The 24,886-nt window shown below is 38.5% G+C and overlaps 1 protein-coding gene across 2 annotated transcripts; it reads right to left on the bottom strand.

Moving 5' to 3' along the window:
* Nucleotides 1-394: 394 nt before the first annotated feature.
* rprd2a (regulation of nuclear pre-mRNA domain containing 2a) lies at nucleotides 395-24,436 on the bottom strand. Of its 2 annotated transcripts, XR_014534055.1 has the most exons (11): nucleotides 24,116-24,436; nucleotides 14,415-14,544; nucleotides 14,123-14,253; nucleotides 12,935-12,987; nucleotides 12,691-12,817; nucleotides 12,320-12,495; nucleotides 11,360-11,684; nucleotides 10,406-10,618; nucleotides 10,056-10,268; nucleotides 7,654-9,796; nucleotides 395-960 (listed from the first exon to the last, which is right to left on the bottom strand). XR_014534055.1 is itself a non-coding variant. In XM_083544262.1 (10 exons), exons 1-10 carry the CDS (start codon nucleotides 24,306-24,308, stop codon nucleotides 8,022-8,024), a joined length of 3,336 nt encoding a protein of 1,111 aa, XP_083400388.1. In that variant the 5' UTR covers nucleotides 24,309-24,436; the 3' UTR covers nucleotides 7,265-8,021. The 2 variants fall into 2 exon arrangements, 1 of the variants encoding a protein (XP_083400388.1); XM_083544262.1 differs by lacking the exon at nucleotides 395-960 and having other exon boundaries at nucleotides 7,265-9,796.
* Nucleotides 24,437-24,886: the final 450 nt, after the last annotated feature.

The following is a 24,886-nucleotide window of genomic DNA, read 5'->3' as shown; positions in this document are numbered from 1 at the left end:
ATCTCACAAAAGTGAGTGCACCCCTCACATTTCAGCAACCATTGTAGTATCACTTCAGAAGGGACAATACTATAGAAATGAATATTGGATCGATGCAGATTTACTGTCCTCTGAAAAGAACTCTACATAGTTATTCATTCATTCAATTTATTTATTCCTTTCATCCTTCATTCATCAATTCACTCCCTTGATATGCAGATGTGGCATATCTCTGCATATCTGGGAACTTGGTACACATTCGGTACACATGTGCACCAAACTGAAAGCCCTGTACTGAAAAGTTTTGGTACGAATGTGTGTACCGTTACACCCCTAATGATTACTGATAACTTCTGAAGCCATGCGTTTTGTCCTACAGTTGTTCGAAATAATGACGATAACGCAACACAATTAATAAGTTTAAATACAATTTATTTAATAGAGGTATAATTTACAAAACAAATGTAAAATAAATACATCCTATTGTACAAATAATAATATATAAAAATCTTATTTCTGGTATAATTTAACACACCAGTATAAAAACAGGTAACACTTAGCACACACTTTTTTCACATTTTCTAGGTTTTGTAATCCTTCAAAACAAAAAACTCCAGCAAAGACTCCAACAGAGAAAATAAATGCCATCACCTGTAAGTTCTAACACCCAGGGTGGTTCAGCCAATGTCTCTGTATTTACGCTACGCCTCGTCCCGTTGATTGTGTTTGTTTTTCGGTGGTGCTACAACACGAAACCCTCATCGTCATTACATCATCCACTTTCCACAGCGTGGTAGGAAAAAGTGCTGTTTGTGTGCACTTTTCTTCACCCGCTTATGTCCCAACACCACTTAGACTGGATGTGAAGACTCATCGCTACGAGAGGTGGAGAGAAATCAGAAGTCGGCTCGTGTCTCAGGTCAATTCTGTGTACCCGTGTGCGTGCAAATGGGTCATGCGTTCCAAAGGCAGCAGGTGATCCTAGACCAAAAAAAAAAGAGAGAGAGAGAGAGAGAGAGAGAGAGAGAGATTTGTTTTTTTATTCACATGCTACAATCCAAAAGAATTTCAATACACATTTGCACAGAGGACTGTTATATAGTTTAGGTAACTTTACATGTGCAAGTTGAAAATGTAGTTCAGTGTATAAGATGCTGATTTTCTGATCAAATCTCAGCACCAGCAAGTTACCTCTTAAGGGCCCTTGAGAAAGGCCCTTATACCTCAACTGCTCTGTTGTATAAATTAGATAATTGCAAACTGTGCTGGATGTGGGCCTCTGCCGAATGGCATACAAAATTTTAAATTTATTGAATTGCTCGCCCTTTACTTGTAACAACGGACCTTGATATATGTATGATAAATGGAATACAATTCATGCCGTGTTTTGTTGGTGTTTCATCATGATTTTAATCATTCTAACATAATTAGACATTTACGAATAAATCCATCCTGGACATCCCACATTTTCCATTTTGAAATTTCATTTAAACTTTGGGCTCAACTTAAAAAAATATATTTTATATATATATATATATATATATATATATATATATATATATATATATATATATATATATATATATATATATATATATAAATATTTCTTCCCATTTTTCTCTCTTATTCTGTCACACAAAAGCCACCAACTAGAAATGTTAAAAAAACTAACAAGTCTCTTGTACATCAACCTGCTGCATCACAGGGCGGAATGACGCCTAAGAAAGCTCTATCCACCTTTTCCACATACATGAACTCACAAGTGTTGCTTTGATTGACATGCGAGAACACCCTTCCCATGACGCAAAGGTAAAACAATACGCTATATGAGCAAAAGTTTGTGGACACCCAACCGTTCGATTTGTATGCGCTTGCTGAACACCTTTAAGCCCCATTTGCTGTTGGAATAACCTCCACTCTTCTGGGAAGATGTGCCATTAGATATTAGAGCGTGTTTGTGGAGATTTGTGCCTTTGCCATACGAGCATTAGTAGAATCAGGTACTGATGTAGGTGATGTGAGGAGGCCTGGGGTGCAGTCAGCGTTACAATTCATTCAAAATGTGTTCAGTAAGATTGAGGTGAGAGCTTTATAGCAGACCACCCAAGATCTTTCAATGCAACCCATATATTTATATTATATATAACAACTAGCGGAAAGTACCCGTGCTTCGCTACGGAAGGCAGAATGCTAAGCAATATGGCAATAAGCAGTAAGCACTGAGCAGGACTGGATGATCAGAGATCAGAACGTAACGTCAACAAATAACGTACAACCCCTTTGTAGTACCGATACAGGGCAAACTACTTTGAAATGAATTTTTATCGTGCATCTAACATCTAATAAGAAACAATGTACTAAGTTTCATGAGGATCCGTACTGTTATTTTAAAGAATTTACAATGCGTGAGAAATCGTGTTTTTCGCGAGTTAGCCGCGATCCAGGGCGAATTTTTCAAAACCCTTTCTTAGTGAGCACCTAAGACCCAAGAGGAAGGAATGTTCCAAATTTCATTGCAAGCCGTTCAGTGGTTTTTGAGATTTCATGATGAGTGTGTCAGTCAGTGGTATTTGAGCTTATATATATATATATATATATATATATATATATATATATATATATATATATATATATATATATATATATATATAGATTGTGTCTGTGAATTTGTGGCATGTTTGAAGTAGAACCACATACATCTAGAATGGTCAGATGTCCCAATACTTTGTATGAGGACCGTTTAGTGACAACAGTTATCAAAGTTTTCTTACTCACTTTGGGTAGAATGAAAATGGAGTAAAGCAACTGTTACTAAAAGAAATGTTTAGTCCCATTGAACAAGTTCGCAAAAATATTCTGCCGCATAGTTTTGACCTCGACATTGTGTCACGTTGGTCCTCAGGCCTTCAACAGCTGATCTAACAAACATTACATTAGATAAGTTGCCAGGAGTAAAAGGTGGCAACAGATATTCTTCAGAGGGAAGTCGAAAAGGGTGTCATAAAACCCTACGGGAACACAATTTCAGCTTCTGTACTGAAATTTATTTTCCTGCTTCATTATCCAAATCCACTGTTGATCCAGTGAATGAACCAGTCAGAGAAGACCTTTTCTCAGCACAGCATTAACCACCGTAAAAACACAGCAAGCCGCACACGTGGCACTGTATTAGGAACCTTCATTTATTCACAATTACATTTTTAAAATGTGCTGTTTTCAATAAGGTACTATGCGCTTCTACTTCACTGTTAATTGTATTGTATTTGTAGCTCTTCGACTAATTGAACCACAATGTATCACAGATGTCACTTCTTTTTTTGAAAGACCCATAATACCCTCCGCAAGTTTTACAAGCAAAGCTGTTGGGGTTTCATTTGGTGGTTTAATTTTTAGGGGGCAAACGTCATTGCACATGACCTTGACGTGTCTGGAAGTCTGGTTTCACATAAAGCCACCGGAAGAGTATATTTAGAACGCCAGGAAGGAAAATGGAACGGATAGGGCTTAAATTATTTAAAAAATAAAAAGGGAAACAAAAATTAAAAACAATCCAAAAAAGAGCAAAATTGCACATATTGTTCAGTCAAAGGTTTCTAAATATAGTGCACCAACTATTTGATTAATTTTGTTTTTGACTAGTCGTTCTGCCCATAATTATTTAAGCTCCAGAAAAACCCCTATCTATAACCTCTGAGCAGTTTTCAAAGCCCAAATCTAGAACATTTTTAATAGAAATTAGCTGTTCGATTAGCATCAGTTTAGCAATTAGCATCGATTCAGGGAACTTGTTGCGGGATATTAAATTATAACTGGCACAGTTTGCCTACGTTTCAACACTTGAACAGTGCAATCCCTATAAAAAAAGAGAAAAAACACCACCTTACATAAACGCCAGATCATTCTAAACCAGTGCCCAGAGAAACCACAATTACCATTTTTTTTCTTTCAAAATTGATGCAGCATTTTCTCACCTGTCCTAACTACACATGACCCCTCCAAGCACACAGTAAATATCCTTGAAAAATTTGACTTTAAATCCCCTTGAAGAACAAGTCGACTATATTCGTAAATATTTTATAAAAATAAACAGACTCGAACAAATACCCCCCAAAAAAATCAACTGCGGTTCTGTTTCTCTTAGTTTTTTTAGCATCACTGTGAAAAATTGTGTTTGCTACTATTGATGAACTGAGGATTACAGATGAAACATAAGCAGCACGTATGGGCCCCGGTGTCTAGTAGCATAACTCAGAGGTGCACTTTTAAAATGCTCCTTTTTAAATTGTCCTTTCAATAAGAGTGATATTTGTAATATTTATACACAAACGATAAACACGATCGCAATAGATTTTTTTTATTTTTTATGGCTCCATTTGTAAACTGAGCGACTTGGATCCTTGGAACGTCTGCATTTATTCGAATAGATAACTAACAAAAAAGGTTTTTCTTGTAACGTAGCCTGCTATTTAGGAGTTCATATGGACTGCAAACTATATTTGGATGTCATTGAGAAGCAACATAAATTCATAAAGAATTTCTGTAACGGATTTTAAAATCTGAAAGCTGAACAGACCAAGCAAGTTGAACATTTTTTTCCCTCTCGGCACCTTTATTTCTACAGGACGCCTGAAAAGCAACGGGTACGAGCGAACAAGTTTAAAATAAAACTTCGATCCTTTTAGAGTTTTGCGTTTTTAATTTACATCATTTGTGCTGCATGTGCATTTTCGCACCTGCGTTCTTACTCCGAGTCACGTTATTTTTATTTCGAAAATTTCAAAGAAATCATGATTTATTTGAGATTTAAAGCCATTGCCTGTGAAGCGATGGTGTTATTAAAGAGCATCTAATTCAGAAATCAACCTGGAAATGGATCTCTAATGATATTTACAGTCATGAATTTATCAGCATTTTATAATATACAGTTGTGGAAGTACACAAACCATGTACCGAGTAGGAGTACAAAAGTATTTTCCTTCAAATGAACTTAAGTATCCAAAGTACTAGGTTTTATGGCTATAATGTTCCTATTATCATTTTTGCTTGTTGATTTTTGCTTGATCGCCTCAGTTTATGTAAAAAGACTGTTACTCTTGAGATTAATAGACTGGTGTGCTAAGGCAAACACTGATATCTAAAAAATTATCATGAGCCCAAAACATTTTCAACTACTACTACTAATAAAAAACAAACAAGACCACAGGTTTTGTGTGGCGAGTTCAAGTCTGGAGTTTCTTTTCTCTCGAAATATTTAGCTTGCTGTTGAAATGACACTGAACTGTATATTGGCGATAAGATGCCACCAAGCCCTGACCGAAATAAGTTCAAAAAGGAGCGCACGCTCGACCCTGATTGGTGGACTGCTGGGTGCTTGTTTAAGTTTTTATCCACTCATAAATAAAAGGAACTGCCGATTTCACAAAATGTTCAAAGTAAGATATTTGACCTTGAAATGTAGAAGTTTAAAGTCTCCCCAAGCAGAAATACTGTAAAGTTCAGATACACAAAAAAGCTACTTAAATACAGTAATATTGATAAGAGTACTTTATGATTTATTCGCCATTAGCCATATTTCAAAGTCGGCTCAAATGTGATTAAAACAATTCACAATTATTTAGAAATGCTACAAAAACTGTACATAAAGTGGGATTTATTTCAAAGCCATGTGTAAAACTAGAAAATGCACAGTACAAAATACCCTGATAACGAACTGTAAGTTATGTTTCACTACTTGATATAGTATTTGAGCCCTAAAGTAACCTTTAAGATTCCCATGTTTCCAAAAAAAAAAAAAAAAAAACATTAGTCTTAATTAAACGAGTTGTACTTAGTGATGCTACGTAATGACGTGACTTTGCTAGTGCTTAGTTTATGCTAGTCAGTTTTGATGACATTTTATAACGTACTCAAACATTTTGTTTAACAAATAAAAAGCTGCCATTTATACACATTCGCATCTGTGGATCTCAGGACTGCATTAAAAATAATCATTGTTGTCAGAGTTCATTGGAATGGCTGTTTTAAATTGTATTTTTTTTTTTAATTATGCAGAACTCTGCTTCAAATTGTGGATATTTATTTCTGTGATGAATGAACAAAAGAACAGACTGACAAACATGATTTTTTTTTATTTTTTTCCACAATTCGTTCAACTTCTAGAATTTGCTTGAGATTATCGGCATGAAAAGTGCCCAAGCAATAAAAATAACCAAGCTGAAACCTAGAAAAACAGAGCTCCTAAATTAAATAATTTTCTAAACTTTGCCTCTTGTGCTCCCAAATATTAAGCTTTTTTGGATGTAAATTAAAGATTTTAATTTTTTTATATCTATTGCATGCCTTATGGCCTATGTTTGTGGATACTGCTTAAAGTTGTACATTTCCCATTGGGATAAACAAAGTATCTATATAGCTATCCTTTTTTTTAAAATTATTTTTCTTAATTTTAATTGCATAATTAACATTTATTTAATTATATTTTTAACGATGCACATACAATGTATAATTTTATGGTCTAAAGTTAAATTCTCAAACCTAGTGTTTGCAAGTCTGAAATCAGTACCAAAGTGTAAATAAACCGGAGAAAGCAGTCTCTGATGTAGCGCGATGATGAAATGACTCAGACACACCATGGTTGAGAAACAGTGCACTCGCCCATGGAGGGTTTTTTTTTTTTCCCCAAACACTTTTATTCAAGCCAGTACAGTGATGACTCAAGGAACGTGAGGGGGGGGGGGGGAGAAGAGGGGGAGGTGAAAATGTTGGTTCAGGCACCAGGACAGAATAACTTTCTTTTCTTCTGCGTCTTCATCCGGTGAAGAAAACTGGACGATTCCTTCAAACTTCCCTTTTACGAATCCCCCACACACACACACACACACACACACACACACACACACACACACACACACACACACACACACACACACACACACACACACACACACACACACACACACACACACACACACACACACACACACACACACACTCACTCACTCACTCACTCACTCACTCACTCACTCACTCACTCACTCACTCACTCTCCTGGCTTGCTTAGTTTTTCCCGAACATGAAACGCGATCTCAAAACATGAACGAAAGCGATGCACTCGGATGAAAACCGCGTGTCAGATCACGAAAGGTTTCGCTTAAGACGCGTTGAATTACAGTTCGCTTGGTACCCAAGTAGAAAATGGATCTACTTAAGGCAACTTTAGATCCGGTTTAAATAAACGAGCTAGTAAAGCGAATTTGACCAGGGAATCGCATTTTTCCGTTTAAACCGGTTTAAACCAGCGGTGCATGTTTTCCAGCCTGGAGATCTGAAAAATAAGTACAGTTTAATATAATTTATCTGGTGAATTAGTGCCCAGTAAATAACTGATGGCTTTAATAGTGTAGTTAAAAGAGCAACCTGCTCTCCAGAACCTGAAGCTGTGCACCTCTGGTTTATACCGACAGATACACCTGTTCAAACACAGGCCCAAAGACAGGAATACATTCTCTCTCTCTCTCTCTCTCTCTCTCTCTCTCTCTCTCTCTCTCTCACACACACACACACACTTTGAGGAAGTAAGGAAGGATGCCTACAATCAAATCATTTAGACAGTTGCCTTAGAACTGCGAATAAAAATAAAATGGCAAAGAACAATCAAATAAAAAGTATAACCACCTCATTTTCTCTTTCTCTTGCAATTTCATGGCTGCTCCGCTCGCTTGATCCGTCTCCTCTCCAGGATTCCTGTGGTGATTCTCGTTCATTCTTCTACTTTAGTCATCGTTTTTTTCTCCCCCGTTCTATTGCCGACTTGGCTCCCGTTACATGACGACACAGTCGCTCCCCTTTGCGGCCCGTTATAGAGATTGAAGCTCATTCCGTAATTTACAAAACAGGGCACAGATTCAGCGAGCTGCAAGAGACCACTGATTTTTCACACTGATTTTTCAGGGTGTGATTTAATGAAGGCTAGTAGAAGATCGTCGTTGCATGGTTGTCAGTATGTAAATCCTACAACTCTAGCATTCGGATGTGCTACCAGTTCAGTACCGTGGCGGCAGGAAAGGTCTTTTCGGAGGGTAAAATGGACCCGCGGGTCTTGGGGGGCCTCCAAAAGGAGGGCCGTGTCTCTTCCCTCTCTGGAATGGCGGCTCACTGGGGTGAGGTATGTGTGGTGGAGGAGGACGGCGGAGAGGTCTCTGTGGTGGAAAGTGCCCAGGCCGTGGAGGACGATAGTGATGTTGAGGAGGCGGTGGTCTGTGCTCGGGTCGAGGACATAACCTAGGCTCTAGGTGGTGCCTTGGGGCAGCTCTGCCGTCGGGGTAAAAAGGGCGTGTATGAGGCGAGACTGGGTGCTCAACATTGTACGGAGGGGGAGAAGGGCTGTGAGGGGGCGCATCACAGTGTGAATCCAAATAAGGATCTTCAGATAGAGCAAGTGAGGGATTAGCCTCGTGGTACCCTCGTACAGCAGATGAGGGACCTGGACGGGGCATTCCAGTGGGGTGTTGATTGTGTACTGGGACTCTGGGACGATGGTTAAAGTCCATGGGGCCGTTTTGTGGGCCCAGACGAACAGGATGTGGCGCGACTGCACAATGGCGTGGCCCGGGTGCGTTAAGACGCGGATGAAAAGTCTCTTTGGCAGGGATCTGATTAGCGTGGAGACGCTCATCATAATCATCGTGAGAAACTGGATTGGCTGAGAGATACGCTGGGACATTGCCAGCAGAACGTACACTGTCTGAGATATTTGTCAGCTCTGTAGGATCTTTGACTCCACCAACCACTGGAGGGACAAAGTCTTGAGGAGGTGGTGGAAGCTTGGGGATTGGTGGAAGGGGGGGTAATGGGGTGTTAAAGAAATGTAAAGGCTTTGGATCATGTCGATGTTCTTCAGACTGGTGCTGCTTTACTTCGTATGAATCAGAGTTGAGACTAGTACGCTGTTCTTGACCGTGTCCACGTGCCTCACTATACCAGCCATCATTTGCCGATCGAGCAGTGTCTGCTCCGGTATTGGAGAACCGTGGTGCCAGGCTAATTCGCTCTGAAGACTCATTGATTTTATTCAAGTTCTGATTTGTGTCTGCCATCGATGACGGCAACAAAGATTCAACACGCTGATGATGCCCTGTTTCATTAAGAGGTAGCCCTGATCTTTGGAAGTCCCTCTGGTAGTGATCTCCGCTATGCTGTGACCCAGAACTATACTGCAAAACATGTTTGTTCTGTTCTTGCCAGGAATCTTTAGAATACGTGGACATGGGCAGTCCACTGACCACTGCGGGTGTAGAAGGATTTGAGGGAGTTGAAGCGGTTTGCACAGGCCCTCCTTGATATGAGAATGGCTGCACTACAGGCTCATCCATAACCTCATCCTGAGTTGGTGTTGCACCAGACTCATCCCTGACAGGAGTTCCCCCTAGGTTTTCTGTGCTTGTTGAAGGACCATCAACAGCTTTGGTCCAAGGAAGAACAGGTGGGAAACCCATATTCAAGCCTCTCAAACCTGGATTCCCCTGAAGGAAACCATCAATTTTGGAATCCAGTGAACTAACAGAAATAACTGGTTTATCATTGTCTTCCTCAGCTTTCTTCTCTAGATCCCTGTTTTGAATAGTGTTGGGAGATTGAGAAGACTGAAGATTCCCAGCACTTTTTAGGGTAGAATTGCTCACCACGGTTGGAGCAGGTGGCACTGGATTGGTAATAGGAGAGGCATGGGCTTTGTGAGTGGGCTCTGGGGATGGCTCCAAATGTGAAGCTGAAGGAGTTAAGTTTACTGTGGTCTGACTGCTCAGGAAAGATGATAGTCCTGAATGAGAAAAAGATAAAGAAACAAGGGCATTAATAAATAAAGTCAAAGCAGCTTAACTGACAGGCAAATCTGATTTGGGTACCTCATAAGATGAGCCCAACTTTCAAATCAAATAAATTTGCACTGACTGTGCAAAAGTAGGCCTTGTTTTGAAGGTTTTGGAATACAGCGCTACCAATCACCACAAAGAGTTTTCATTTGCACCTCAAATAGATCTCTTTGGTAAATACTTTATTATTATTTTTTTTTTTTTTACCTTGAAGGCCAATTCCTTGTGTTTGGGTCTTAGACAGGACATTTAGAAGGGTTCCAGGGTTGATATCCACCCTAGAGAGTATTTTGGCCAGTGAGTTAGATGCAGGAACAGCTGGTAAAGAAGAGACTGTAGGGCTCTTTAATGTTGAACTTGTGAATGAAAGAGTGCTTGAAGTACTAGCGGTTGAGCGAAATCCTGGGTTTGCTCCTGTAGCTGGGAGGAGTGGGAGAAAAAAATGAAATAAAAATGCAAAGCTGATGATAAAGCTCTTGCTTGTTTAATAGAATGGTTTGAGTGGTAAATGTTAAAATAGACATTTTTTCACACTTCTATATCTGTAATGGTCTTACCAGTGTTCTTCATTGCATTTGTAAGGGTGCTAATAATTGAGCTGATTTTGCCCAAATCAACACCAGCCAGGTTCATGGGAAGGGATGTCGTTGTTGGGGGTGTGGTTGCTGCAGGGGTTTCGTACTCTGGGGCAGCTTGACTGGTTTGAGATGGTTCATTAGCACTAAAGCTGGACACGCTGGCAGGGACAGGCGGCTCTGTTCTTTGTTCTACTGTAAAGTTTGAAAAAAAAAAAAAAAAAAAAAAGAAGAGATAGCTTGTCAATAGAAGTCGGCCGATTAGTCGGCACTGGTAGTTGATTGCCAGAACTATTGGCCAAAATCCATAACGATAGTTTTTTCCGGCTTCCGGTCCATTGTCATTACGAGAGCGGCCTCTAGGGGCGAATCACTGATTGAGAGAGTATGGTGGGTCATACATTATATTTCATTCATTCATTCATTTTCTCCAACTTATCCGTAATTCGGGTCGCGGGGGCAGCAGTCTAAGCAGGCCCCCGCCTTCGACTGCTGCCCAATCCTCACAGCACCGTCCCTTACGATCCCTCCTGCAGGTGGTGAGCCCACGGGAAGTACATTATATTTATTATTTACAATTCATTCTTTATATAATTTTATGAATTAATATATTCATATTTATTTCATGTAGCACATTTTCATGATTCATTACTGGGTTTTTTTTTTTGGTTAAAGTTAATTTCTATGTATAATAGTACTGAACTTTAACAAAACAAAAAATAAAACAAAACATTTTTACACAATCTGGGAGTGGACACAAATCACATGAGCGGCCGGTACTGGTCAGAAATTCAGCACGAGCGGGTTAAAGAAAGCAGTTCTCGTGTTAGGATTTGTCGGTTTATTGGTTGATTAATCGGTTATCAGTCTCTACCTGTCACGTTTGTTTTGCAAATCCTCAGAAAGCACACTATTCAATACAACACATTCTCTTACCTATAATTGCTGGTTCCGCCAACTCCTCAACATCAGAGAGTTCCATGTCCTCGACATCACGATTATCTTTGTCCCCTGGGGAAGAGAGTGGACTCGGAGCATCGCCTATTGCAATCAGGTCCTCCTCCAATGCCTGACCGTCCAGCTCTGGGTCTGGGGTAGCAATTCGTGTTAAGCCATGGAAGGGTGACTCGGAGCCCGTGGGTGATGGAGCGTCCTCAGAGGGGGACGGGATTGGAGAGTCATCAGGGTCAGGTAAAGACTCTTTGATTGCATCCAGTTTCTTCTTGAGATGCAACACTCGGTTGGCAAAAGTCTGATAGGCCTGAGGAAACGCAGTTTTTTCCCCTCAGTTGCATGATGGAAAGAAATTATTTTTCTACTCACAAGCACCCTTCTATACTCAATGTCTCGAAATTTCACCAAGGTTTTTGCAGGTTTTAAGATGTTTTTTTTTTTTTTGACAATTAAAAATGAAATAAAATGTAAGACCTATATCATCATCAAAAACACAAATACGTTGTTAGAAACTCGCCTTAGACATGCCCTAAATTAGTTATTTTATTTATTTTTTTAAAGCCAAAAATTGCTACTATCAGTACTTATACTTCCCCATAACTGAAAAATAAAATCCATTTTCTGTGGTACAATCCATTTGCACGAACAACATGAAGCCGATTAGCTATTGCATGTCTTATTTGCAGTTGCACAATACAGCGAATTGTACTTGGACTAGCGAAAGAAAGCTACACCACCGTGAAAACTAACATACAAAAACAAAACCTTGTGCTAAATGAGCATTTCAATGAGCATTAGAAGTAGTATAAATAAATATCCGTTTTAAATTATTTAAGACATAGAACAGTTAATTTAAAACTTTTCAGGGCTTAAAAATTAAAAATAAAATTAAACTTTAGACTTAAGACGCCCCAGAATCACCCAAAAGACAACATGACTTACATTGGTAACAATCTTGACTTCTTTGTACTGCATCTCATAGAAAATGTCAGCATTCTCCAGAACTTCAATCAGAGCAGGTCCTTTTTTTACCTCTCCGTCCAAAAAGGCTACAAAGTCCTGCAGTTTTGCACTGCCATCTTCAAAATCTTTGGAAAAACGTTTGCCACCGGCTTTATCTAGAAAAAAAAGGAGAAAACGGGAATGCAGAACCATAAATATTTACCTGCACATAAAAGCATGCTGACCCAAAATAAAGTACCACAAAATGTACTGTAGAGCATAAAGCTGGTCCAAAAAGATCATTACAAAATACAATCAAATTAACACGACTGCATTGATTCTTTAAGTACAGATTTGTTATTAGCAGTGACCTTTGAGTTTCTTCAGGGCTACAGTGCTACAGACATCGACTCTCATCGCAGCTAGCTGCTTCTCTTTCAACTCAATCTCATCCACCGAGTTCCTGTACTTGGTGAGATGCTCGATAAATGCTGAGGGCTGGCAAAAAAAAAAAAGATCAGACAAAAGTAAACACACAAGGAGAACTTCTTACAGAAACAATTTAATCACTATTTTATTCAGTCACAAAGATGACATTCTAATAAAGAGTCTCACCATAAACTCAGCAACAATCTTGGATCTTAACGCAGCTTTGGGGTTGGCAGGAGCTGAAAGTGAATTCAGATATGTTATTCCGCTGAATACATTCAGATACATAAACATGTTTAACTGTAATAAAGCATAAAGCATTCTGAAATACTGTTATATCAGTGACTGTATATGATTGGAGAATATGGCGCCATCTACTGTCATGGTGTGGTTTCAAATATTTTTTGGTCATAGTTGGAGGTTCCATGTTGAGAAAATTGGAGCACGAGCCTGCACAGTAAATAGGTTCGATAAAACATTGGAGCCTCCTCTCACACCATCCATTCGGTTGGTAGCGAGCACTTTTTCGAAAAGAGTTTTTTTTTTTTTTTTTACTACACACTGCTTTTTCTCGGGCGGGGTTTGTCCCCCCCCACGTACATTTACAGCAACCTCCAAACTGTTCTCAATGATTTCCTTTGTCTTTTACAGCAGGTCAGCCATGTGAACGAAGATATGCTCCACTCCCTCTTTAAGAGGAGTTTGTTTTAAAGGAGTGACTGGCTAAACATTTAAACCAATGTTGAGTGTTCGCCACGGTCAAATGATCAATAAATTATAATGAAATGAAGATAAGACAACGAACGCAAATCACTTTACTCACTCATGTTCATCTGCTGGTTATAATACCAGTACAATGAGCAACTTTAAACATCAAATACAAAAAAAAAGAAAGAAAAAACCACTTTCCTCACTGTGTTTGGAGGGGCAAGTAGACATTTTGGTTTCACATTCACACTAATGCCATCATTCGCTTTAATAAACTATTTACCAAAATCAATTATTGATCAAAACTATATTGTAAACTGTCAAAGGACTGACTTTGTACAGCTGGGATTTAAGAAAATGTCCACATTAATATAGATAACACTGAAAAACTGCATTTTTGTTACACAGCACCCTAATCTACATATACTACCCCCCCCCCCCCCATCTCATTTAAAAGTGTTCCACCACCAAATATGACGAAGTTTTAAGTTTAATGGGCCGCTAGAGTGCATCACATGTCTTACTTTTTTTTTTCCTTTTCTATTTTTGCCTTCGTCCACACTGAGGCAAACGTTTTGTATAAACACTTTCAAAATAGCTTTTTCCTGTTGTTTGGGCTGAAAAAGGGTATAAAAATATTTTTTTTTGCCACGATTCATGTGGTACCTGGTGGTTCTTCTAGCTGGGCGAGGCCACCTTTAAGCTGGTTAATAAGTTCTTCTGAGTAAACATTTCTCTCTTCCCAGATAGACAGGATCCTGTCCACTGACCTCCGCACCTTGGAGTCTTTCACGTTACTAGTGAGAGTGAGAGTGAGAGAGAGAGAGAGAGAGAGAGATATGTACAATGAGTAAGAGAATAATGCCTGATGCCAAAAAATTGACAGATTTAATCGGGACCATATCAATGGTTCGGTTAAAGTTTTGGAAATGCACAGGGGGGAGGGGGAGGGTCTCACCTGATGAGCTTAATAGCCTCAGGCAAAACATCAGTGAAGGTGGTACGATAAACAATGGCATTTCTCCTCTTGCAATTCTGAATCACATCATTGGCCAGGTAGAAGAGATTGAGCCTTTGAGAAGCGTCCGCTGAAAAACAGGGGGGAAAAAAATTTTGCTAGTTTAGAAGATGTACTTGTGTATATGTGCAGGCATGAAGGACAGATGTGAGACACTCCTGTTCAAGTCACTTCAGTATATATAGATCATTATAGTATTAATAGCAAAAATAAACAGTTATCAGTCTGAATAAGTGTTGCAGCTATCAATTATTTTACTGATCGAGTCTTCAAGTAATCAAGATAAGAGAAAATAAGACAGGTCTCCTTCCCCCTAGCTGTATTCTCCCCGTCCAGAGCGCTCCATAGTTTAGCGAGTGGTGCATCAGTAATAATGGTCCGTGGAGCAACACAGTGCTCAATGTGTAGTTAAATGGACTAAATGGAGCATCAAGCCAAATAATTTTTTACTTGCTCATCTAAACAACAAATCATTCAGTAAATGGTTGACAACCATAGATCTGATCTATGGTTTTGCTCTTTGCTCTAGACCTGCTCCGTAACAGAGGTTCAAAGACGTCTGTTGTCATGGTCTTGCAACTAAAGATGTGAAACAATTTTGAGAACTATAACGAATGTGTCAGAAATTTAAGATGGCCATCTCAGTGCGTTTGCTGCCGTGACCCACAGCTACTGACTAGCCAATAAAAATGCAACATGAAATGGGGTATCGCTCATGACACGGCTCTAAAACCATAACATGGATGCACAAAAGAAATCCCAGTATGTGAGATTCCAATAAGAAAATGGCCATGGCAAGGACTATTTTCTCCACCGTCTTTTTTTTTTTTTTTAGCACAATCAAAAAAAGTGAAAGCACGATTCATCTTGCTTGATTTATTTACCACTACTGCATGCTGATTACTTTTCTTCTGTACTGTGTGTTATGGCCAAAGGATCAACAAATGTCCTAATATTACAGGTTACATACATGTACCCACGTTTATTAGAGACACGGTGTGTTCTGTAAATCTAATAAGATTGCTGAAATCGTAGTCTGTAGAAGGCTTTAATTCAATTCAGTTTTATTTGTATAGCGCTTTTTACAATGGACATTTCACCAAAGCAGCTTTACAGAGACAAAGAGATTATGAAATTGGAATGTACAAGTTTAGTGCTTAGTTTCTTTCTTATAAGTTTGTCCATAATGATCAAGACTGTGGCAGGGAAAAACTCCCTGTGACTGTATTAGGAAGAAACATCAAAAGAGACCAGACTCGAAAAGAAACCCATCCTTATCTGGGTGGCTCACATTGCTAACAAGACTGAATTATACATGCTAAAGCAGGAGCGCTAACTTCTGGAGAAATTCTGTCTACACAACATAAAGTAAGGGGAAAATATAGCACCATTTTTTTGCCGTGACTAAACCCAAAAAGCTGTGTCTTAAAAAGCAAAACTATTTATACTATACTATTTAGGACCACTATCGTTTAATAACACTAACCGGTTTCTGTATTACATTTATGTAAAACATCGCATGTAGTGTATAAAGCTGGGGGAATGTTTCAAAACAGTCTTCTGGAACGTCAAGATAAATATCAGTAGTAAATATCTCGGAACGGATGGTCAACTCAATTCACTTTTATTTGTATAACGCTTACCAATGGAAGTTATCCCGAAGCAGCTTTACAGAGATAGCAGAGTTGTAATATATGAAGTTGTGTGCCTGCAAGTTTCTCCCTAATGAGCGAGCAAGTGGAGACAGTGGTAAGGAAGAACTCCCTGAGATGGTATGAGGAAGAAAGTTGAAAGCAACCAGACTAAAAACGGGAACCTTGTAGAGGAGGCACTGATCATTATCTTATCATCATTGTTGATGTGGTGCTCAAATAAACTGTTCACGCAACTGTCCTGAGTGTTTGTCTACTGTAGTAGACTGTTTATATCGATATCATTCCTCATAGTTCTTAAATAGCTCAGTAGGTTCGTGGATCTTTAGGCTGTCCACGTTGGGTTATAAATCTGAGAGGACAATCTGGACGACCACAGCACAAAGCGGGGTTCATAGATTCAAAAACCTGACGTACAGTACTGTTTTGGGTCTGGTGCGTCGTCTAGTCAATTTTGCAGTTTTTTTTTTCCAATTTCAAATTTCAAATAAATTATGCAGGTATGAATGTGTGGACGATGCCACTCCATCGTTTAGGGCTCTACTGAGGAACTGCTCGAGACCATCACTTCAATGGAACCGATAAACAAAACCGCAAACATTTCAGCATCTATTGGTTGTTTTGATTTATTATAAAAGGGTTGTGGTTATTATTATTATTAGGGCATCATAAGCGTACGTTTAGAATTAAACCGAGACTCGGCCAATATCCTGTTTTTGGTTGGCCTGTATGACTTGCACCCATTCTGAAAACACAGATCCACATTTCCTCTTAATAAGCTAGCTCTTTTATAGAGAATATTTAACTTGTTTATCTTTTGAAATACATTGTGAGTTGACATTTTAATGAACTGGAAGAAAAACAAAACTATACCAATTTTAGAAAATATCAATATTGATGGAAATGTTAAATTACAATCATATTTGCAGTCATTAATAAAGATAAATTATGCATATGAGGAAGGACAGCATAAATAAAGTTATATAACTGTTTTTAACATCTGTCACATCTATTGGTCATACCAGAAATAATTCCTTTTTTTTTTTTTTTTTTATAGACTCGGACCTGACCACCTCACCGCATTTCAGATCTTTGACAAGCAGCACATGTACTGTAGATGATGCTATCTACGGAAACTTGCTCATTAGGATGACGTGAAGTCAATCTGCCTGGAAATCAAATGTGGACTTGTTTAAGGAGCCAGGATGCAAACTATAAATACCAGGCTAAAGTAAGTGCAGCCAAAATCTGGAGTTCATGCACATCATCAGCAACTTCTCAGAGCAAAAATTGGTCTTTTTTTTTTTTGGTTTTTATTTTTATTACCAAAAGTCAAGGGCTATTTATAGGAGTCCACAGAATACAATTAAAAAGAAACACTGACAAAAAACACATTCACAGAAAATAATTAAAAAATAAGGCTATTATTTGTGACTGAAAGATGGCCTAAGGCTAAAAGTTTGTGGGACATCCGAGCATGAGATTCGCATCTCCTTTTTTAAACATTGCATTCCACATTTAGTCCCAATTGCTGTTATAATAACCTCCACTCTTCTGGGAAAATGTTTTACCAGAATCTTGGAGTAATAGGTACTGACATATTTGAGGTGAGGAGGCCTGGAGTGCAGTCAGCATTTTAATTCATCCCAACGGTGTTTAAAGGTTTCCAAACTTTGGAAACAATATCTTCATGGGGCTTACTTTGTGCACAGGGTCATTCTGGAACAGGTTTGGGTTTCCAAGTTCAAGTGTAGGAGAAATTTCATGCTACCACATACAAAAGACATCCTATAGAATTGTGTGCCTCCAGATTTTGTGGTAACCTTTTTTTTTTTTTTTTTTTGTATGGCTGTTCGAGCATAATTCGTTCTTGAAAAAGGTCCATTTGCTCGTACGTTCGAACTGATTTTCACCATAAGAATGAAAGTAAAAGTGATTTAATTCGTTCCGAGATCTCATTCAATCGCTTATATCTGCACTTAAAAAGTATATGTAGCCTGTTTTAACAAACAAATACACTGCTGTAGTTAAACTACATAATTTAACACTTACTCATGTGGTAGTGGTTGATTGCGATTTTGAGACACGCACCACGCTCTTAACCTCCTCGGTTTCCATGGTAATTCTATTTACTTTCGTTTTCACAGCACCATTACTGATTTTCTTGGGAGACATTTTTCAAGATTTCTAGTTAAATAAAAATATAAAACTAAAAAAAAAAGTTACTTTTTGCTGCATTGAACAACGAGAGCGACCGAGTGACACGTCATCAACTAAGCGACTGATGCGACCCCCCGCCGAAAACGGTGAACCGGCAGTGTGGGTTTGCTCGTGCCTTCGAAATTTGCTCGTGAAACAGGGTAAAATTTTGCGAGCGAGTTTGCTCGTACAACGGGGTTTTACTGTATTTATCTAAATTGTTCAGTTTTGCTGTAAAAACTTTTTTTGCAGCTGCTGCTTCTACTTGACTATAGTCCTCAGTACACAGATCTTACAAACTCCTTCAAACATACTTAACATCAAGTTGTTAAACAAACAACAAAATGAAACCTTTTAGGGAACTGTTCCGTGGTGAGGGCCAGGTTTCACATACCTTCAGGAAGTTTAATTCACCACAAAGGTTCGAAAGTTAGGACTGTCAAACATTTAGGAGACAATAACACCTGAACGGAACAACATGTACATGACTGAATGTCTTCATGTGTACTCAAATTATAAGTAAAAGATATATTCAGTGGAACATCTGCACACCTCATCGGCCAATTGTTTGGCAGGAGTGCATGTGGACCTGCAACTTTGGGTAATTTGTGTTTGGGTTCACATAAACCACCTGAATGTAGAAAAAGTGCATGGGTTTATGAAATACAAGCTGAGAGGTTATTAGGTCCATCACATCCTACAGACAAGAGATCAATTCCTACAGGGGGCGCCAGCTCCTAGCAACCTGTATTTCTATTTTTCTTAAAAAAAAAAAAAAAAAAACAACAATATGATCACACTCCCATCACAACATGATGAAACTCTGGCTCTTATTTCAGTTTGGAGCAAAGTATCAAAAGAGGCAACCGTTCTTTGCTTCAAGACTTAATAAAGGTCTAATCTGCTATCTCCACATACAAACCCCCACCCCGATACACTCCATCCACACCAGAACTCAACATGATGAAGCCGCATGAGTCATGAGACAATGTAAAACTATCACAAAGAATCATATTTTTGGTTCCATTAACCCACTATTACGGTACATCATGCTCATGTTTACTGTTTAAAAGTAAAATCAGTTTACTCATAAATCCTGTTTATTCAGACCAGGCGTATGTTTACCTACACTCGGGTATTTATTTACTTATTCATGGCCTAGAAGCAGCTCACATTTACTAAACCAGACACTTTGTTAAAGTGTGTTACTGAAGCATTACACGTCCTGTAGGGGTTCCATGTCGTTCTTGTAAGCTGAATGATCACTTTGCTGAGCTCAGATATAACAAGGTAATACTAATTATCATAATCAATTACTTTATATGACTTTCCTTTAATGGTGTTTTTTAACTGTAAATATAAGCAGCTGATTTTGATTTTTTTTTTAAATGTTATATCTTCTGTTCATATTTTGATTTGATTAAATTACAAAAATATTGGTAAATGTAGTGAAGTATTAAAAGCGAAAGTATTGCGAGTTGTAGAATAATTACTCGAACATAAAAGTACCTCAGTACTTTTGTTCCTTTAATACAAGAAAGTATGAAGGCAAACCATTGTTCTTAAGGCAAACTGAGGGAAAGAAACTAGTATCTAACGCTCATCATTATCAATATTTGACTATAATGTTATTATTAGACTACTGACTATGCTGTAACAATCATACATCAAACTTTCTGAAACTTCTCGAACAGGAAAAGGAAACAAAGCGTCACAAAGGAAGCAGAGCAGTGTATCAGAGTTTAATTAAATGTTTCATCACGTTTGATGTAATACCCGACGCATCTATTTTTACAAACCACTTTCAGACTCGATCCTCCGAGTCGTATTACATGCTTCACTCCTCTCTTAACGAGTTAGTCATCCCTTATAAATACATTTTCCTCCTCACATTTACACCATGTGGACAAATGTTTGTGGACAGTGAAGGTGAGGAGGCCTGGGGTCAAGTCGGCTTTTCTATTAATTACAAAGGATGTTCAGTGGGGTTGAAGTCAGAGTCGAGGTACGACATTTTAGAACCGAGGCCCCGAGTCACGCACAGGCTATTTTTACGTTCATGAAAATCCTAAACGTTCTTAGGGGAAATAAATAAATAAACCCTTCATGTCAATAATCGCTGTCCTGAATGTGTAAATTTGCAAAACCTCAACTTCTAAATCACATAATTAACACAGATTACTGCAATTTTACATTCTTTCTTTTTTTCCTTAGGGCCATGTCAACTTCTATGGTTATGCTCATGCTGAAAGCTTAGTTTTGTTATACGATTCGATAGAAATTTTTTTAGAAAACATTTAAGATTAATTTCTCTAAAAACTTTAATACTTCGTTTGGGTTGATTTGCTTAAAAACCTTTTCTTTAAAGAGTGTCAACAGAGTAGAACAATTCAAGTATTACAGTCCATCAAAACATGCTTAATGGACATCGGGATTCGACGGGTTTGGCATTTTGTGGGGATTTTCTCTCGTTAGTAAAAATGTGTGTGTTCATCTTGAGTGTCCTATTCGGCATCGTGTGTAAATAACTTCATCCCAGCGATTGTTAATGAGAAATATGTCCCCACCCCCCCAACAAGAGCTTTTTGGCAGCATTGTCTGCTTGCTCAATTCCAGAGATTCCTGAGTATCCAGGTACCCCGCTGAAGAGAATACCAAACTTAATTTTTAAGATTTATTATTAAGAAAACCCATTGTCGAGAAAGCTTTATAAAATGTATGCCAAAAGTCGGGCGTTTGCTTCTGTCACTTAGCATTTATACAGCCAATATATTCTTTTTTTTTTTGTCTAACATTTAGGACGTGAAGTTTGTCTCCCATCTGCGCATGCAATTACAGCATAGATGTGTAATTTCGAAGAAACAGCTGAACACAGCGATGATGTGCATTGTGGAACGCAACGGCGAAGGCTCCTCACCGTGGCAGCTCGAACAGCCTTGATATTCTCTAGAGTGCGGGCTGTTCGAACACCACCTGGGCCCTTCTTTTATACAGATTCAGAATGAAGTTACACAAGTTGCGAGACCAACAGCAGCTTTTGTAAACCGCAAGTATTTTTCTCTATAGAGATCAGCAGAGTGAACAACTGGCTTATACATGACTCACAGTCATCATTTTTAATCAGGAGTTATCAAAAATATTTTCATAAACAGGCAAGATAATATGGTAATTAACCCGGAGTGGCAGAAAGTTCCTCTTCCTATTGCTTTGCAGCTTTAAAAGAAAAGGAAAAAAAAAATGTATTGCCTCGCCAATGATGTACAAATTGAAAGCAGTGTTACCCGAGACTCACCCATCTCTCATTTTCTGTCCATCATGAAAAGTCTATCAAAGAATTTTTGACTTGAACAACTTTATACAAGTGTATATGGTATTTTTTTTTTATACCATTCTACAGTATTTTGAATGAGATTTCAAAACTTTTACAGCTGAAAGAGGAATAATATATATTTTATATTTCATTTTCACATACACATTAATTTATACTTACACAAAAATACATCCGGATACAATCTTTAACATGTTAGCTTAAACACGTTTCTAATAATGTTAGCAGTCAAAATAACTAAAAACATCACAAGATTCCGCACAGACATGTGACGTGTAAAAAAAAATAATAATATGTTTATTGTGGTGAGGAAACTTGATTGCTGGGTGTATGTATGGATAGATAGTATTATATAAATAAAATAGACATATATATTATTATAGTGAGGTCATTATTCGACACGCCCCCTCAAAAGACATCTTGTGATGTATCGAAACGATCATATTGCTAAGGAAAATCGCTGTATGTTTTCCAGACACAAGTGAATACGTCCAGTGACGAGTTTGACACCGTTGCGTTTTCTTTAGCGAATCTCACAATCTAGTTTGAAACCTACAGTAATTAATTGTTTCATGTGATTGACAAACAGCATCATGGAGTAAGTGTTTTTTTTTTTTTTTACTGATTTATTTTACAAATCAGAAAAAAGTAAAGATGAATTCAGAATCAGCATCAGGTTTATTGGCCAAGTGTGTTGACACACAAGGAATTGGTTGCAGCTGTTGGTGACTCTTATGAGTACAGACATAAATACCACTATGTTTATCTTAGACAACACACACAATATACAGAGTATATAACTGACCAGTAATTTACATAAAGTGTGAGTCTGCATCCTAATTATTTCAATTGTTCCTGAAGCAAAACAAAATTATTTTCCTTTTTTTTTAACCCTATAGATGGTTACTGAGCATTAAAATCATCACACTACTCCGTTTTTTTCATTACGGTTAGTCTTCAAATGTTAAGAAACTCCGATACGCAGACTTCAAACCTACTTAAAGTTTGGTTTCAACTCGACTCAAGTATTTGCCTTCCGAGTTTTCTTGATTTGTAAAACTTTACAGAGCAAGGACAGAGTTCTCGATTTGAGAATTATAGCTCATGACAACAATCAAGACGACAGCAGGACACGTTCATAGGATGCTTAGTCTTCTCTAATTACAGAACCGAGTTACTTTAACAATGTCTTTATTTCTTCCATCCTTCATTCATTCATTTACTCCTTGATATGCAGAATTGTGAAGATTTTCTCCCTTTAAAAGGATTAACACTATGGATTCTTTAGCATTTTCATGCATACGCAAAGCAAATCTTATTTTCAGTACGGTGTAAGTGGACACAGTGAATCATAATTTTGTGTTGTTTTGTTAATACCCCCAGCAGTGTTGTAAATGTTTGAAGTTTAAAAATAGTAAAAAAAACAACAACAAAAAAAAAGATCAAAGTGCGAGGCACAGACTAAAACTGAAGTAAAAGGTACACTTTAGGTACCAGATATCGACTTGTAAAAACTGACTGCAGCAAAGTGTACTTTGACTGATGTACCTGCAACAGACAATGATAAAGAGTACTTCAGGTACCTGAGATTGACTGTGGTGAAATGTACTTCAGCTACCTGGGACTGACTGAGGAAAAGGGTACTTTATGCACCTGAGACTGACTACAGTAAAAAGTAATTTAGGGTATTTCATGTACCTAAAAAGTTGCCTTGGGTACCTTAAACTAACAGTGGAGAAGTGTACCCGAGTCTCTAGACTGACTGCAATGAGGGGTACTATAGGTACCCGAGTTTCGACCGACTGCAATGAAGGGTACTATGGGTACCCGAGTCTCCACTGACAGCAGTGGAGGGTACTATAGGTACCTGAGTCTCCACTGACTGCATTGAAGTAAACTTTATGTACCTGAGAGTGACCAAGAAAAAGTGTAGTTCAGGTATTCGAGAGACTAAGCAAAGAGTTCTTCTGGTACTTGAGAGCAAAATTGTACTGCAGGTACTAACAGGTAAACTAACAACAGTAAACGGTACCTTGGTTACCCGCAACTGCAAAGTTGCGAGTAACCATGGTACCCGCAAGTACTTACCCGGTAAGTACTTGGGACTTAAGGTACCTTATGTACTTAAGGTACTTGGGAATGGAAACTAACAGCACCGAAGTGTACCTCTGGTACCGGACCCTGACTCCATACATGTAGCTTGGACGGTGGGCTGGTTAAAGTCGCAAGCACGCGCAGAGTATAAGAAATGTATTAGCCTGTTAGCTTCACCGCCATTAAACCACCCGCTAAACACTAGCTGTACACTGAACTGTACCACGGCTAGGCTAATGTTATTTTAAACCTTACTGCTAATTAAGTAGCCGTGCTAACGCGCTACTTGCTAACTCATTCCCCCCATGTTCATTAATCTCTAAGCTAGCTCTCTAAGCTTTAGCATAGTTAGCCCAAACGCTACTCACATTTGCGCAGCCACTTCAGCCAGGAGCGCACGATGACACTGTGATATTTCTTGTTCTCGATGCACCAGGTGGATAATCCCTGAATGGACTCCATTGTGTTCGAGACGCCTTGAAACCGCCGGTCTAAAGACGACTCGAGGACCGCGCCGGACCCGCGGCTATTGCCGCTTACAGCTTCACTACCAGCCGCCATTTTGTATCAGCAGCAGTGTGAGTGTGAGGGTCAGAATGAATCTCCTTTCCGCCTCCGGGCTTTAACTCCCATCCTACAGCCTGAACATGAGCAGGGGACATGCAGGAAGCACTTAAAGGAACAGGTCACTGGGAAACAGGATTTAATATTTTCATGGCCAAATAATATAAGAAAGTAAGAAAGTTAAAAAGTTAAAACACCAAGCAAATAAACCAGACTAAGTCCAAGTCCAGAGTTAAGTCAAGTCACTGTCATTCCAGCCATGTACAGTACAGTATACAGTTTATAAGACAACATCAATGAACAAGTAACACAAAATTCCCCGGGACATGACAAAAAGTGCATGTGTGTGTGAGACACAAGACAGTGAGACGGAGGACGAAGGGACACTGCAAATAGTGCAAATAAATTGTCCATATAATAATGAATAATGTACATGTAAGCACTGAATTGAAATGTGAATACAGCATTTCTGTGCAAACAGTTTATGAGTTTGTTTATTTGTGTGTGTGTGTGTGTGTGTGTGTGTGTGTGTGTGTGTGTGTGTGTGTGTGTGTGTGCGTGTGTCTATAAAAAGA

The sequence above is a fragment of the Silurus aristotelis genome (assembly GCF_946808225.1).
Source record: "Silurus aristotelis genome assembly, chromosome: 6".
NCBI classification, from domain to species: Eukaryota; Metazoa; Chordata; class Actinopteri; order Siluriformes; family Siluridae; genus Silurus; species Silurus aristotelis.
Note: the sequence above shows the minus strand (reverse complement) of the source record. Positions and strands in the feature narration are given on the sequence as shown.

Coding starts and splice junctions, on each gene's coding strand:
- rprd2a (XM_083544262.1), bottom strand. CDS start 24,308: ATGGCGGCTGGTAGTGAAGCTGTAAGCGGCAATAGCCGCGGGTCCGGC. Junction 11,685..12,319: donor AAGTCAAGATTGTTACCAAT/GTAAGTCATGTT, acceptor GCGTTTCCTCAG/GCCTATCAGACTTTTGCCAA. Junction 10,269..10,405: donor AAATGCAATGAAGAACACTG/GTAAGACCATTA, acceptor CACTCCTCCCAG/CTACAGGAGCAAACCCAGGA.